This window comes from Capricornis sumatraensis, chromosome 15, assembly GCF_032405125.1.
Source record: "Capricornis sumatraensis isolate serow.1 chromosome 15, serow.2, whole genome shotgun sequence".
Lineage (NCBI taxonomy): Eukaryota > Metazoa > Chordata > Mammalia > Artiodactyla > Bovidae > Capricornis > Capricornis sumatraensis.
The window spans coordinates 14,466,314-14,483,586 of record NC_091083.1 but is presented as its reverse complement, the minus strand read 5'-3'; the positions used below and the strand labels follow the sequence as shown (position 1 = coordinate 14,483,586).

Here is a 17,273-nt window from a genome sequence, read left to right as displayed (position 1 = left end):
GGACTCCCTGGTGGTCCAGCGGTTAAGACTCCACATTCCCAATGTGGGGGCCCTGCGCTCCATCCCTGGTGGGGGAACTAGATCCCATATACTGCAGCTAAAGATCTCACATGCCACAACTAAAGATCCTGAATATCACAACTAAGACCCGGCACAGCCAAAGAAATAAATACATAAACTATTTAAAATATGAAGATGAGGCCAGCTGCCTTGTTGAAATGGAAGGTTTGTTAAAGGTAGCAACCTGGAGCCTGTTGCTGTTGTTCAGGCAAAGGATGCAGGGTAGGAGAGAGACAGAGGTGGATATGTTTGAAAGATATGGAGGCTGGAGACATGGGGGTGGAGGACAGGGAGAGGGGTCTCCACTGATGCCCCCCGGGCTCTAGTGATGCTCAGTGGCTGGCTCTTAAGGAAAGATCCTGGACCACTTCTAGATGGTGGGCACCTTTACTCGACATCTTCCACATGCTTGAATCTGGGGGGTGGATCCCCAGGGTCCCTCGGGTTTAAAGTTACTGACTTCCACCCAAGCATCCCACAGAGCAAGCTGCAATCTGCTGACATCTTCCCTCTCATCTACACTTCTGTAGGCATCACCTGCCCGACTCCCACATCCGTGGAGCATGCAGACATCCAGGTCAAGAATTACAGCATCAACTCCAGGGAGCGGTATGTTTGTAATTCTGGCTTCAAGCGTAAAGCTGGGACCTCCAGCTTGACCCAGTGTGTGTTTAACGAGACCGCGAAAGTCGCCCACTGGACCACTCCCAACCTCAAGTGCATCAGTAAGTGGCTGTCCCAGTACTGTCCCTCCACCCCTTTCGCCATGGCCACGCAGAGAGCAGACCGCAGTATGGGCAGCTGATGAGGGAGCCTACCCGTCTGGGTTGAGGACTGAGGCTAAATAAACCAATGGGCCTCTAAACAGCTCAAAGAGGGGGAACTACGTGGGCTGTGGGGGTCACACAGTTCTGGATTCAAATCCTGGCTCTGCCACATGACCACCCATGAGACCTTGGGCAAGGGCTTCAATGTCTTTGATCTCTTGGTTCCTCATCAAGAAAATGGGCCTGATTCATCAGGTCCTTTCAACATTGTGGGTTGTGGGAGGAGTAAGCAAACTCTGGTAAATATTAACTATTATTACCATCAGTGCTTTAGATCACAGAAGCAAGAACTGGGCTACAGACAGAGGTGTTTGCTCATAGCACCCTGCTCCCTGGAGGGCTGCCCGATTCCTCCCCAGGAGACAGCCCACAGGGAAATCACTGCCCTTCCTCCCCTGTTGATACCTGGCCTGAGAGAAGTGGGAAGACCCATGGAGCAGAGACCTCCTGGTCCAGACATTGTCTGGGATCCAGCCAGAGCTCCTGACCAAGAATGAGGAGAGATCTATGGAATTTCCCCACCTTAAAAAAAAAAAAAAATCCACAGCTGGATCACCGTGCCAGGAGAAGTCAAAGAATCTTAGAGTGGAAGCCAGCAGGGTTATTTTCAGGAAGACTAAGCCCTGTACTCTAGAGAAGGAAAGAGCAACCCATAGTCTTCCAAGAGAAGGATGCGTTAAATAGTTACTGCACACATGGTGTGTGTCCAGGTGAGATATGTTCTCAAGTAACATTTGTGGACATTCTCAGCTCCTTTCAGGGGAAAGCAGACAAACGGGGTTGTTCAAGAGCAGATTCATGGCTGGGGGACTCCTTGAAAAGCCAGTCTTTCTATTGAATCTGTAGTGTTGAGTTCACCCTGTGCCCCTACCCTGCCACCGCATGGCCACCGTGCAGGGCTCAGAGGCCAGGCAGGCCTTCTGCTTGTAGCAGAGGCATCGCTGGGCTGGGAGCAGGGTGCCCACCGCATGGACCATTGGGCCCATGGGAATGGGCTGGGTGAGGCCAGGTCTGAGCAGTAACTTTGGGGAGAGCGCGGCTGTCTTCCTCGGTCTAGCCTGGGGACCCGTTGGAACCCATTTTGTCCAGGGGCAAAAATCAGGGCTTCCTACTGTAGAGAAAGTGGGCGTTTCCTCAATGTTCCAATTCCTCTGGGTGAATGAATCAAGGATGTTGAACTGAACAGGATGGGTTCTAGGGTGGGGCGGGGGGAATGAAGGATGGGGGTAAACCTAGAATCATAGATGTTTAGAACCAAAGACTAGGGGAACCTTTAGGTCTTAGCCCTCAAAGCCCCACCTTTTACTACTAACCACTCCCTCCATGATTTCCCCAACAGCTTGTGCCCAAAACAATCAACTGAGTAATCATTTGTTTTCTCATGCAAAAGCTAGCGTTAAAAAACTGAGTTGAGGTCATTGCTATCATTCTAGCCAAAGATAAGACACTTGCCTCTGAACTTGTGCAGTCTGCTCTGGGAACTGCGGACGAACAGCTGTTTATCTCCTGTGTGTCTGGCCAGACCTGGGCGGACAGATGTGTCCACTTTAAATTATAAACGTATTATTTATTTAAAGTATACATTTATTATTATTATTCTTTTATCTACATCCAGTTCTGAAGTCACCCCAGGTTCCACCCTTGGGATCATAAATGCCGTGTGGTTATCCTCTCTCTAGGAGACCCCTCCCTGAGTCACCAAAGGCCACCCTCCACAGCAGCGCCGACAGGGTTAACCCCAGAGCCAGAGAGCCCCACCCCCTCCGGAAAAGGTAGGAATGCCGCAGACTCTTTCAGGATTCCCATCCTCGGCTGCCCTCAGGTCCACGGAGAGCCTGCAGATCCGTGAACCACTGCCAGGGTTCCACCGCAAACACCCCTTATTCACGTCAAGGATAAGAACTGACATTAACTTCATTTTCTCTTTTAAGCCAAAGTTGCCGGACAACCAGTCTTCACGGGTGCGCACTTCATAATGGTTTAAAATCCACTCTTACTAGGCCAGATCACACTTTGTGGTAGATGCGTAGCTTCAAGAATAGGGGGAGTGGGGGCTGAGGTTCTGCCCACCTTGCATATCAGCCTTCTTAAGCCTCACGGACACTGGCAGAAAACCCAACCCTCCTGGATCAGAGACGGAGGACTCTCCTGCCTGGCGCTGCAGGCAGCAGGCCACTGGCAGGTCTCATCAAGTCCCTCATCCACACGTGCCTTAAGCAGCCTAAGCAGGTGCCCGTGTGGGCGGCGGACATCCCTGGAGAGGAGGGAGCCTGAGCAGGAACCTGATGTTTTACTGCTGGTGTGAACACATCTGCCCTGTGCTCTGGGGGGAGATACTATCTCCACCTGCCAAGGCCATCTAAGCATCCTTGAAAAGATGGCGCCTCCACTGGCAAGACGTGCAGAACTGGGAGAGACCCAAGCACACCATCTCCCAATAACCCTACCTGAGATTGTTTTGGTACACACGCTTGCACAAAGCTGCCAGGGTTCTGCATTTTGACCAAGTCTTAGGCAAACTCTACCCTAGTTTCCTCTGCACTGTTAAGAAACTCTGAGCTCTTGGATGCAAAATATCCTGGGAAGACTTGCCCTGTGTCTTCTGACACCCTCTCTTGACTCCTGATTCTCTGTGGCCCATTACCCAGTGTGAGGTTTTTATTTATTTGTTTTGGCTGTGCTGGGTATTTGTTGATGCTTAGGCTGCGGTGAGCAAGGGTTGAGTTGCGGTGCGTGGGTTTCTCGTTGCTGTGGCTTCTCTTGCTGTGGAAGCACAGGCTCTAGGCGCCCAGGCTTCAGAAGCTGCAGCTCGTGGATCAGGAGTTGTGGCTCGAGGGCTCTAGTGCGCTGGCTCACTAGTTGTGGCATCTAGGTTTAGTTGCCCTGCAGCATGTGGGAGCTTCCTGGGCCGGGGATCAAACCTGTGTCTCCTGCGTCGGCAGGTGGCTTCCTTACCACTGAGCCATCAGGCAAGCCCCAGTGCCGGGCTTCTCCTGGCCCCGCCCCCTCCTTTCCCTCCAGGCGCAGCCATCCCACAGTGGCTGACAGCGCTTCTCGGGCTGCCTCCCTCGAGAGCCAGTTCTTAACTGAGGATGCTCACTGAGACCTCCTGGAACTCTGGGTGGTCTGGGGAGCACCGGTTACTGGAGCTCCAGAAGCTCTCCTGGGACCCTCAGGGGGCCACGGCTGAGAACCATCGCTGAAGGGAAGGTGGAGGGGTGGAGCAAGGGTTTCCTTCCAGTTACTGAGCCGATGACAAACAGGAAGAAGAGGCTGGGGTGCCCACAACCCCTTTGACCTGAGTCACACCTGGCTCAAGGGACCTCTCTCAGCCTGGCCTTCATGCCTCAAGCACTTGGCAGATTGCAGCCATGCAGGGAAATCTCAGGTGTGAGTGCAACCTCCAGGGTGGGTGCTGTGACCAGGGGCACCTCACGGGCCTGCTCCGGGTCAGGGGGAGCATGGTGTGCAGAGCACCTAGGCCCTACGAGGTGCTGACAGAGGGTGAAAGGGCACGCTGACTCCTCCGGCGCACGTGGCTGGGAGAGCGTGGCGCAGGGGCCCTAACAGGGGGCCGGATAGCCCGGGATGTGCGATCACAGCTTCGCCTCCAGGGCTGGGCTCATCAGGACTGTATTATCACCCTGGAAGACCCACTCACCATGGAAACAGAACAGCAGGGTTGTGCCACTGCAGCCTACAGGTTGTGGCAGCTGCTGGCCAGTGCGGGACGGGAGATCAAGGACCTCAGCGCAAGGCAGGCAGCTCAGTCTCCTCCCAGAGATGGGCGCCGAGCCAGGACGCATCCCTCAGGTCCACTCTCGAAAGGTCTGATGGGCTGAATCCCAGGTTCACCTTATTTCAAAAGTTTTGTGCAAGTATGTAAAAAGTAAACTAAAATTAGCATCCTGATGTCTTTGGCAAGTACAGTTCCACTTTTCTTAACTAATTTTATTCATTCCCTTCTTGGGTGCACTGGTTCTTCATTGCTGTGTGAGGGCTCTATCTAGCTGTGGTGGGCGGGGGCTACTCTCTAGCTGCAGGCTCAGCCTTCTCACTGCCGTGGCTTCTCTTGTTGCAGAGCACGGGCTCAGCAGTTGAGGCTGGTGGGCTCTAGAGCACGGTCTCAGCGGTTGAGGCTGGTGGGCTCTAGAGCACGGGCTCAGCGGTTGAGGCTGGTGGGCTCTAGAGCACGGGCTCAGCGGTTGAGGCTGGTGGGCTCTAGAGCACGGGCTCAGCGGTTGAGGCTGGTGGGCTCTAGAGCACGGGCTCAGCGGTTGAGGCTGGTGGGCTCTAGACGGGCTCAGCGGTTGAGGCTGGTGGGCTCTAGAGCACGGGCTCAGCGGTTGAGGTGCATTGGCTTCGTTGCTCCACAGCATGAGGGATCTTTCCAGACCAGGGATTGAACCCCCTGTTCGCTGCATTGGCAGGTGTATACTTATCCAATGGATAACCAGGGAAATCTCCAATTTCACTTGTTTGTCTGAGCTGGGTCTCCTGGTAACCACTTTTCCAGTGCCTGATTCTACTCAAATCTTTGAGATTGTTAGCTTATGTGGCCCATGATAAATAGTCATAAATCCACTAGTGTCCGCAAAAGCCTCTTGGCCATTCAGAACCGACGAAGATGTTACCCACTCAAGGGATCTTCCCCCAGAGCTGTGGAGGAGTTTGCCGGGAGAGGGCTGGCTGGGGTGGGCTCACGGGAGAAGGTGTTGGTCCACTCTCTTCTGGAGCTGAGAAAAGACACTGTTCTCAATGTTTTCATTGTCCGTGTCTTGCACTCCCCTGCAGAGCCAGATCTTACTTCCAAGTCAGACAGCAAAGTGACCACAAAGCCAGCTACTGGACCAGGCTCCAGGCTGCCGTCCACAGCTCCTCCTGTGGGAACCACAGGGGTAGTCAGTGAGGAGACCACCTACGTCCCAGCTCAGACAGCAGCCAAGGCTCCGGAACACACACACCCGGCCTTGCAGGACACGCCCGGTTAGTGCTGGCTTTGCCTGCTGGAGGAGAGCGCAGCTCCCGGGGGCTGTTTCTGAGACGCGGGTGCAGATCCAGAGTAGGCCGATCACGTCACACCATCCAATCCACAATCAGGGTGACTGCGTGACCCTCTGCCTCCTGCTCTCTGCCACAGCCTTCTCGCTCCAGCCTCTGTTCTATGCTCCACCCTGCTTCAGAGGGAAGGGAACTGTCTCTGCCCACACTAAAAGTTGCATGGCAGAGCCTTTGCTGCAAATCTGATTAAGATCTGCCTCCTCCTGACATGAGAGGACAGAGGACGCTTTCTGCCATCTGGAATCACGGTGGAGGGATAGGGAGGACGCTTTCTGCCATCTGGAATCACGGTGGAGGGATAGAGAGGACGCTTTCTGCCATCTGGAATCACGGTGGAGGGATAGAGAGGACACTTTCTGCCATCTGGAATCACGGTGGAGGGATAGGGGCACGCTCTCTGGGTAATCTGCATGTTCTGTAAATGCGCCTCTGATTCCTAAGCATGGCTCAGCATGGAAACAAGTGATCCTGGTTCTGTGCTAAAGTGAATCTGATTTTGCTGGTTGTGAATTTCTCAGGGCTTTAAGATGAGAGCCAAACTGTCCCGGAGTTCTCCTGCTTAGAGAAATTAGTGCCTTCAGGACTGTGGCAATAACTGAGCTGTAATCTCTTCCCTGCAGGTGCATATCAGCACAATCCCAGTGTTGTGACCGGTGAGTATTTCCTTGGTCCTTTGTAGTTATGTTTTATCTGCATCAAGTGGTGGTGTCTATGTTCAGGGGACCTCAGTGCCAGGGTGCTGGACGGTCCTGACTTACGCCTGCTGTTCCAGTGTGGTCACCAACAGCTGCCCCTTTCACTCTCAGAAGCATCTCTGTGCAGATGAGTTACATGACTGCGCTGTTTACAGTGTGTGCAGAATTCTAGGTTGGCTATTTATCTTAATGTTGGTAGGTTCTCACGGTCAGGCGATTGGTACAGAAGCCAGGGTCAGTGCACCACAGGGCACCCTTGTGCAGCTGTTCAGGCCTACTAAGTGGGGGCTAGACTGTCATTCAGGACCCACTGGAAAACCAGTTAACATCATTAAATGATGTTCTGCCATGAGCCACACTTATCTTTCACAGGGAGTTAGCACTATACACTCAACAGCAAGGAGTTCGCGTTCTTGGTATAAAAGGCATCTTTATAGAAGACATATGACTTTAAGGCTGGGGGAGAAAGTCCCAGAGAGTATAAGGAGGAAAATGGAAAAGTGCTTGCAAGAATGGAAGACTAAGAGGAAGGGAAGAGAGAGAGAAAAAAGGAGAGGGGAGGAAACAAAAGCAGGGAGAAATGCAAGGAAACAAAAGCAGGGAGAAATGCAAGGAAACAGAAGCGGGGAGAAACGCAAGAAATGGAAGGAAACAGACGCAGGGAGGAATGCAAGCTTTCAGTGAGGAAAGAAAACTATAATTTCAATGCAGGCAAAAATTAATTTCTAATTTCTATTCACAAGTTTCCTGGCTAGAGAATGATTCAAGTTTTTGTAGTTATATTTTATCTGCATCAAGTGTGTTCTGGGAAAAAACCAAGTGGCTTTGGTCATTTTTGCATTTAGTTGATTAGAATGGTTTTAAGAACAATCGAAACATATGCCAATGCAAGATATTTTTAAAAGGCTCTCTGGAGAGTGTTTTCATGGAAAAACTGTGGTGTTTAATGACAACGACGTTGAAACAAAAGTATGTTTATCATTTAAGAGGTGGCCAATAAGTAAGAGAGATGACCAAATTTTTCTCCTTGTGTCACATATTACATTAATTTTTCTACAGACTTTTACATTTTTTTAGTCATTTTCTTGAACTGTTAATATTTGCCCAGGGCTTAACAATTAAAAGTTATAAAAGGCTGTAAGGTAAAAAGCCCGTCTCTGACTGAAAGTCCCCTTGCAGGCAGGCAGGAACTCCTGCTACTAGATTTCAGGATATCCTTCAGAGAGACTCAATCTGTAAATAGCATGTAGAAGATACACGATACAGTTAGGTATATTATTTTCACTATTCTGCACCTTGTCTTTACCTAATGGTATGTCTTGGAAATTTTTTCACGTCAATAGATGAAAAAACCACCTCATTCTTTCCAACAGCTCAGGATGTTCTATTATATGGATTTGCCACAATGTATCTAGCCAAAACCCCTACTGGGCCTTGGAGTTCCTTACATTCTTGGGCTATGTACCAAAGGAGGACTAATTGGAACAGCTTGTATCGCTTCACACATGTGCAAGTTTGGTGGCGGTGCTGGTTTAGTCACTAAGTCATGTCTGACTCTTGTGACTCCATGGACAATAGCCTGCCAGGCTCCTCTGTCCAGGAGATTTCCCAGGAGAGAATGCTGGTGTGGGTTGCCATCCCCTTCTCCACGGGATCTTCCCGACCCAGGGACTGAACCTCCCAGTCTCTTGCATCTCCTGCAGGGGCAGGTGGATTCTTCACCACTGAGCCGGCTGGGAAGCCCTTGTGCAAGTATATCCGAAAGAAAAAACCTACAAAATTTGAGGGCCAATTTTTTCCCAATGTGGATTTCCAAATTATTTTATTATGAGATCTAATCTGTATTTCTTTCCAGTTCATGACTTTCACTGGATTAAAATATCAAAAATTCTCTCCCTTATTCTAAAATGCCAGATAATAAACATTAACTGAATACCTACAATAGGCAAAGATAGCTCTGCTCAAGGAACTGTGGAAATACAGAGATTTAAAAAAACACTTTAAATCTTTTATGTGGCATGAATAAGATTTCTTTCTTCCAGACTGCTTAATGTAAACACTGACTATAAGACAGGCCTAGTCAGCAAAGACATGAAAATGAGATCCATTTAATTTTCATCGGCTAAGAAGATTGGAATGAAAACTAAAACCCTGCTAGGTGTTTAGAAACACTTAGTGATGAACAGTTTCTCCAAAGTATGCCTGTCACACACAATCCCAGCCACCTGGGACCTAGGAGTGTGTCCCGCCAGGTACAAGAGGTGCTCATGACACCTTGGGTATTGGTAGGGGCTACTGTTTCTGCAAGAATAAGCCACTGATTGATCATCTTTGGAAGATGATATAAATAATGTTTTACCATAGCAGTTGCTCAGTAGATATTAATGTAATGTTTTAATCAGTCCACTGGTATTACCAGTATAGTTCTTAAAAAATGAATTATATAAATTATTATCACAACTTTTATGTGTTTAAAGATTTTTTTTGATGTGGACCATTTCTACAGTCTTTATTGAATGTGTTACAATATTGCTTCTGTTTTATGTTTTTGGCCCCGAGGGATGTGGGGTCTTAGCTCCCCGACCAGTGATTGAACCCGCGCACCTTGTATTGGAAGGGGAAGTCTTAACCCCTGGACTGCCAGGGAAGTCCCTTTCACAACTTTTAAAAGTGGCTCTTTTAGTGCAACAAAATGGCAAATAGTAAATGTTCCATAAGTGAGTGAGCAAATACTCATTGGAGTTTGAGGGCTCTAACATTTTAATTCATGTTGAGGGAAATGGTCCTCGTTTCACTATCTTCTATGTCTATGCACTCACTTGGCAGCCTTGCTTTGTAATCAGTAACCTTATTTGATTACTCCAGTGTCTGTCTCTGCTCCTTACCTAGGCTATTTTTGAAGATTCCCGGTTGTGAAATAAAACGATAGAATGTCAGCTACGACGGCGTTTACACTGCCGTGTCCATTTAGTGCACCCCAGGGGAAGGGTTCATTTTTCAGACTGTATATACCTCCATCTTTCAGAGCAGAAGTACACCTGCTGCAGGTTACATGCTCAGCCTTTAAAGGGACTACCTCTATATCATAACAGTCGTCTGTTCAAATGATACAAATTGAGCTCCTGTCTTGTGCCAGATGTGGTCCTAAGCTGCAACAACATGCAGATTTCTCATTAAAAAGCAAATGGCACTTTACATGTCCTTCAGCTGCAGTTCAGTCGTTCGGTTGTGTCCAGCTCTTTGTGACCCCATGGACTGCAGCATGCCAAGCTTCCCTATCCTTCACTATCTCCCAGAGATTGCTCAAATTCATGTCCATTGAGTCAGTGATGCCCATGTCCATTGAGTCAGTGATGCCACTCAACCATCTCATCCTCTGTCATCCCTTTCTCCTTCCACCTTCAATCTTTCCCAGCATCAGGGTCTTTTCCAGTGAGTCGACTCTTCTCATCAGGTGGCCAAAGTACTGGAGCTTCAGCTTCAGCATCAATTCTTCCAATGAATAATCAGGGTTGATTTCCTTTAGGGTTGACTGGTTGGATCTCCTTGCAGTCCAAGGGACTCTCAAGAGTCTTCTCCAACACCACAGTTCAAAAGCATCAATTCTTCAGCACTCAGCTTTCTTTGTGGCCCAATTCTCATATCCATACATGACTACTGGAAAAACCATAGCTTTGACTAGATGGACCTTTGTCGGCAAAGTGATGGCTCTGCTTTTCAATATGCTGTCTAGGTTGGTCACAGCTTTTCTTCCAAGTAGCAGTGCTTTTTAATTGCATAGCTGCAGTCACCATCCACAATAATTTTCAGGCCCAAGAAAATAAAGTCTGTCACTGTTTCCATTGTTTCCCCATCTATTTGCCATGAAGTGATGGGACCAGATGCCATGATCTTAGTTTTTTGAATGTTGAATTTTAAGCCAGATTCTTCACTCTCCTCTTTCACTTTCATCAAGGGGCTCTTTAGTTCCTCTTCACTTTCTGCCATAAGGGTGGTGCCATCTGCATATCTGAGGTTATTGATATTTCTCCCGGCAATCTTGATTCCAGCTTGTGCTTCATCCAGCCCAGCATTTCACATGATGTACTCTGCTTATAAGTTAAATAAGCAGGGTGACAATACACAGCCTTGACATACTCCTTTACCTATTTGGAACCAGTCTGTTGTTCCATGTCTGGTTCTAACTGTTGCTTCTTGACCTGCATACAGATTTCTCAGGAGGCAGGTCAGGTGGTCTGGTATTCCCATCTCTTTAAGAATTTTTCAGTTTGTTGTGATCCACACGGTCAAAGGCTTTAGCGTAGTCAATAAAGCAGATGTTGTTCTGGAATTCTCTTGCTTTTTCTATGATCCAACGGATGTTGGCAATTTGATCTCTGGTTCCTCTGCCTTTTCTAAATCCAGCTTGTACATCTGGAAGTTCTCGATTTAGGCACTGTTGAAGCCTAGCTTGCAGGATTTTGAGCATTACCTTGCTAGCATGTGAAATGAGTGCAATTGTGCTGTAGTTTGAACATTCTTTGGCATTGCCCTTCTTTGGGATTGGAATGAAAACTGACCTTTTCCAGTTCTTTAGCTTGCAGAAGGTTAATGGTTTAATTCCATCAATTAAGTATTTATCGATTACCCACTCTGAACCCAGCACTTCCTATGTGCTCAGTACAGGAAGACACAAAAGAGAAACCATTGCCAGGGACTAAGGTGTTGACATTCTCATTTCATAAATGCCTTCAGCAAATGCAGGCACACAGCATGTCAGATACCCTACCATCTGACTGAGCTAGTTTGCAGGTACTGCCAAGAAATGACGATTCCCTGGATATGCACAGAGAACACTTTTTAAAAACTGAAATATAGTTGATTTACAACAATATGTTAGTTTCAGGTGTGCAGCATTTTTGTAGATTATACTCCATTCATGTTATTACAAGATAATTGTAAGTCCTTCTGCTGTACAGTGTATCTTTATTGCTCATCGATTTTATGTATGGTGGCTTTTATCTGCTAATCCCCTATCTCTAATTTGCCCCTCTCTCTTCCCTCTTTCCTTCGGTAACCACAAGTTTGTTTTCTCTGTGTCTGTTCCTGTTTTACATATACATTCATTTGTATTATTTGTTAGATTCCACATATAAGTGATATCATACAGTATTTCTCTTTCTCTGACCTATTTCACTAAGTATAATATACTCTAGGCCCATCCACACTGCTGAAAATGATAGAATTTCATTCTTTTCTATGGCTGAGCAATGTTACATTGTACATAAATACCACCTCTTTATCCATGCATCTGTTCATGGATATTTGGGGTGTTTCCATGTCTTGACTTGGAAAATAGAGCTGCTATGAACACTGGGGTACACAAAGCTTTTCAAATTAGTATTATCTGTCAACTTGTTGATGGTGGCCATTTTGACTGGCATGAGGTGGTACCTCACTGTGGTTACAGAGGACTCCTTCACCCACACTGAACATGGTCCACTGGCCACCTCAGCCATCTTCTCCACTGAAGACCCAACATCACCGTAGGCTGAAGGCAAGGCAGGGGCTGCTGCCTTCTGGCCTCCTGTGCAATAATCCAGCTTCTCCTTCCTCTCTCAAACTAATCCTCCTTCCTTCTCTGTCTCATCAAATCTCTTTTCCTTTTTCTCCAACCCCCGCAGCCTGCTAGGAAACATAAAAGGGTGGAAAACATGACAGCCGATGCATTAATGCATTGTTCTGGCGATTCTGGTTTCAATCTCTTTACTAAATTTGGTGACTCTTGTTTCAATTTCTTTACTACATTTACCTGGAAATAACTAGGGAAGGAATCAAGTGTCTGAGTTCCAGGGGCTGAATTCAAATTGCTTTGTCATAGCATTGGCTCAGGACCCCTCTTTGCCCTTGAGCCTGAGTCTGTAGCTTCTATTCTCAGTTAGAAACAGGAAGCAGCGTTGTGAAAGTGGAACTAGAGTTAACATCAGCTCGCCTTTTCCAATAAATCTCTCCGTGAACAGTAAATGCATGCCAACCTGATTAGTCAATGTGAAGGAATCGCTTACTGGAGGGTACAACATCTCTGCTAAGAAATTTGTCTTTTAGTCATGATGATGATTAATGTTTAATCTAGAAGCTCAGAACAACGTTCACTAATTTCTCATGTTTTCTCTTACTTCTTTTGGAATAGCTTTTCTAAGTTTTATTTACTTAGGTAAATAAAAGTAGTCTTGTTTTTGTAACTTTAGTGTCTCTTCTGATTAGAGCATCATTGCAAAAAGATCCGGGGGTGGGGGGAATGCAAACTTTTTAAAAAAGAAAATAAAGTTATCTACAAGCCCAAAGAATTACTTAGTACTTGGCATATATTCTTCAAGCCTATTTTGTGTATATGGACACATACATGGCTTACTGGAAATTCTTTTATTCATTTTTATCTCAACCAGCTTTTTCACTAAAATGCTTTAGTGACTACTCCTGTGTATGCATTTCCCATTTTCTTAGAATACATTTCTAGAAGTGAAATTAGAGTCAAAAGGAATGGTCTTCTCTGAAGCTTCCGTTACACATTGCCCGTTTCCTCTCCTATCCTGCAGAAATGTGGGTATGTTCCCTCCTCTTATCTCTAGCTGTTTTTGATGACAGTTCGAGTAGTTTAAGGCCAAGTCCTTGCACACACAGTTGTGGCTGGCTGCCTAGGCGCAGGTCTGAAAAGCTCAAGGCTCCAGGCGATCAATATGCCTCCTGGGCCACAGTGAGACTCCTGGGGCTGCAGTTGCTCAGCTGTCACCTTAAATTGTTTAAAGCTTATTTTTGGCTGCGATGGATCTTTATTACCATGTGGACCTTTCTCTAGTTGCAGTGCTCAGGCTTCTCGTTGCAGTGGCTTTCTTCCTCGTGGAGTGCGGGCTCTAGGGCGCGCATGGGCCTCAGCCGTTGTGGCTCCTGGGCTCTAGAGCACAGGCTCAGTAGTTGGGGTACTTGGGCCCAGGTGCTCCGCAGTAAGTGGGATGTTCCCAGACAAAGGATAGAAGCCATGTCTCCGGCATTGGCAAGTGAATTCTTTACCACTGAGTCACCAGGGAAGCCCCAGATTGTCATCTTAGACGCAGGGCACGTTGGTGATTTTTGCAGGGAGATTTCACAATATTAAGGCAAACTGGCCAAATCTGCTGGGAGCTTCTGATTGATACAAGTGTTTTAAAAATAGTACTGTTTCACCTGCTCCTGGGCCCAGCCCTCTTGCTTCCACATGAAGTCCCACCCTCCCTAACAACTCCCAAACAACCACTGTGGCTGTGTTGGCAGGAAAGGAGTGTCCTCTCTGCCCTGATGTAGAACAGTCAGAACAGCGTGGATCTTAGGCTCTGTTAGTAACTGTGAGCTGGTTGGGAAGGCATCTAGATCTCTCTGCAGAAGCGTAAACTGTACAGAATTTTCAGGCTCAGGAACGCTGGGACTTTGAGCAGGGTGCCGACTCATTCTGCTCTCTTTCCAGCAGCTGTCTCCATACCTGTCGCTGTTGTCTTTGCAGTGTGCCTGGTGTTTCTTCTGGTACGTTGCCTGATGTCAAGGTGAGTAGCACAGGAGACCCACGCTGGACAAGATGCTTCCTCCCCCAAGAGCAGGGTTGCATCTGATGACCTAGGTCTGCCCTTGCCAAGGAAGACCCTTTCCTGGCTGGAGATGTGGGTGCTCCCACCTACCCTGTGCTGGGCAAAAGGAGCGTCCAGGCCAAGTGGTCACTGAATCAGGCCGTTCCCTTCACTGTCCAAAGGCAGCCTGCAGGTCACTGGTCAGAATCCAGGCAGCCAGAAATCAATGGACGGCATGGGGCCAATTCACCAAAAGCCAATTCAGAAGGAAAGAATGTGCCAAGTAATTGATTTGATGGACGTGTATGATATAGTTACGGAATGTTCCTCTTGAATGTACTTGTTAAAGATGGACACACGTTCCCATAAATAGGCTCATACGTGTTGGCCTTGGGATTTCTAATACTAGAAATTCTATATTTCAGCAAGACTGTTTCTGCCACTTGCTGACATTTCAGCTTTTATTTTTCTAATCTTTAGGCATTTTTACTATTTACTTATAAAAGCCTCAAATAGCATATTAGCCTTGACTCTGTACTTCCATCAGCTGGTAGCCAGTATTTTACCATTCCATAGTGATATGGCTGTTCCAGACATATCAGGTGTGTTGAAACTAAACTTTTAATTACTAGTCACAAAAATTTCTTCCTAAATATTATATCAATAAAAGATTATACCACTCTTCAAGCCTAACTTTGACAAAATGAATATTCCATGAAATGGCACTGCAAAGCCAAAATATAAAACAGCTATCAAAATATTCACACACATCTTCAAAAGCTATTAATATCACCCTAACCAAAAAGAAATGCCATAAACTTCATAGTCTAGAAATCAAGAAAAGAAAGCTGATATTTTACTTGAAAATTCATCAAAAAAATCCCCCTAAATGCTAAAATATTTGCAAAATAGAAAATTACTTTTAAAAGGATTTTAAGAATATCATTACAGTTAAATAATTTCTACATAAAATGTATTTAGAATTATTCTTAGGAGATAGAATATATTCATTGATGATATTAAAAAAGAATAAATACACGATATTTTTAAAGAAGACATTACAAATATATTCTTAAAAAGAATTTGTAAATTTGATAAATATGACCAATAAATATGCTCCTAAAAGGAGTACATCAATATTCACTGACTGTACTTATGGTAACAGTCATGAATGTATCTTTAAGAACTGGTAAACATGATAAACACTGCTGCTTGGCTGTGTGGTGAGCTGATTCTTTCCATAAGCTGATTAATTTGCAAATGGGTTATTAGGTAGATTAGCAATTCAACAAATTGGGTTTTAGAAAACTGGCTTTGTAAACTGGCCTAGAGCTCTGATTTATAGTTTAAGCCTCACTCCAAGGCTCTCAGGCGTTGACTCTACAGTGTCCTGAAAATGGCTGCTTCTCAGGAAGCAGACTGTGCAACCCACAGGTCCGCATACTCAGGACCTAAAACACACATCCAGTGACAGGTGGGGAGGCATGGGATTAAGGTTCTCTGCATCCCCTACTCCTGGCTTCTCAAGAACTGATTAATATATTTGTTTATTTAACACTTACTAAATAAATGTCCGGGCTTCCCTAGTGGCTCAGATGGTAACGTCTCTGTGTGCAATGTGGGAGACCTGGGTTCAATCCCTGGGTTGGGAAGATCCCCTGGAGAAGGAAATGGCAACCCACTCCAGTACCCTTGCCTGGAAAATCCAATGGACAGTGGCGCCCCATGGACATGGGGCTACAGCCATGGGGTCGCAGAGCGTCGGACATGACTGAGTGAGCTTTATAACCTTTACATCACTTTTATCAGGACTGTTGATGCTGGCTTGGCCAGGCTCCTGGTCACTCACTCCTCCCATGGCACCTGGCACTGGAACCACTGCCTTTTGGCAGGGGGCTGGCAAGGCGGGGGGAGCTGCCCCCACAGTGCTGGTAAAACTTGGTGGACAAAGGGGTGAAATGCAAAATAAGATCTAAAGGCCACCTGTGAGTGGAGGCAGTCCGGGTGCTCTCCGTCAGAGTGTCCGAAAGGAAGTGTTTGTTGACACAACCTCTCCTCTGTCAATTATCCTGTTTTCCAGGCGAGCCCAGCAGACACCCGGTGTTGAGATGGAGAGCATGGAGAGTGTGCCGATGACCATGGGGGCAGATGCCAGAAGGGAGGACACGGAAATCCACCTGTATGGCCTAGGAGCCTCCGAGGCCAGCAGCGGCCGCAGTGAAGGCCCAGCTCTTCCCCAGCCAGAGAGGACCTAGGGAAGACTTGGGGCACTGGCCCCAGGGGAAAGACCCCCAGGGTGAGGAAACATCTGGCTGTCATTTTACCGACGGCCCAGCTCAAGCATCGCCCTTACTGGTAGGTTCTCTGGGCTCAGGACAGATGCCCACTGTCTGCCTGCCTTGCCTGCCCGCCCTGGGCTTAAGGCCCAGTTCCCAAAGTCCCAGCCGTCAACAGTTACCCAGGAGGGAGTGAAGGCCTCAGGGCTTCCAATCAGGGCTTTTATTCCATCATGACATTTATTCAGGACAGCTTGTCCACTCGATTCCATCCCATTCCTCAGCCTGACCTGCAGGTTACAGAGAAGAAACATACCTGAGGCTCCAAGTGAACTACAAGACTTCTCTTGGATTGGGAGGTGTTAACCAGGATGACACCAGCATTTCAGCTTGTGAAACCTTCTTTCGGCCAGGTGCTCTGCGTGCATGGAAAGGGAGCAGAGAGAGACTGTGCCTAGTCGATCCTCTAGATTTAAGGATTCAGAAAGAAGAAAACTTAACTTGGTGATGTTTTTCTATAGACATGCATTTATATTTATATCCTTGTCTTTTATATCTACATTTTATAAGATTTGTATTTTGAAACTGTTCCTTGTATAAACAATATAAAATGTCTATTTTCAATTAAAAAAAAAAAAAAAAGATTGTACTGAAAGAATCACTGACGAGAAATGTACCACAAAGAAAAAAAGGAGATCAGGAATGCAGAGTCCCACATGACTGAGGTCAGCTTTTCTCTCTGAAAGGAAGAAAGTCTTGCCTGCAGCCGAGTCAGACTGT

At 46.9% G+C, this 17,273-nt stretch overlaps 1 protein-coding gene across 1 annotated transcript in view; it reads left to right on the top strand.

The window, feature by feature from the left end:
* IL15RA (interleukin 15 receptor subunit alpha) overlaps positions 1 to 16,472 on the top strand; it is a 35,835-nt gene extending 19,363 nt beyond the window's left edge. The window contains exons 3-8 of the mRNA XM_068987539.1: positions 591 to 785; positions 2,567 to 2,659; positions 5,682 to 5,873; positions 6,569 to 6,601; positions 14,121 to 14,196; positions 16,298 to 16,472. Coding sequence (XP_068843640.1) covers positions 591 to 785; positions 2,567 to 2,659; positions 5,682 to 5,873; positions 6,569 to 6,601; positions 14,121 to 14,196; positions 16,298 to 16,472 — 764 coding nt within the window. The remainder of the gene's footprint in view (positions 1 to 590; positions 786 to 2,566; positions 2,660 to 5,681; positions 5,874 to 6,568; positions 6,602 to 14,120; positions 14,197 to 16,297) is intronic.
* Positions 16,473 to 17,273: the final 801 nt, after the last annotated feature.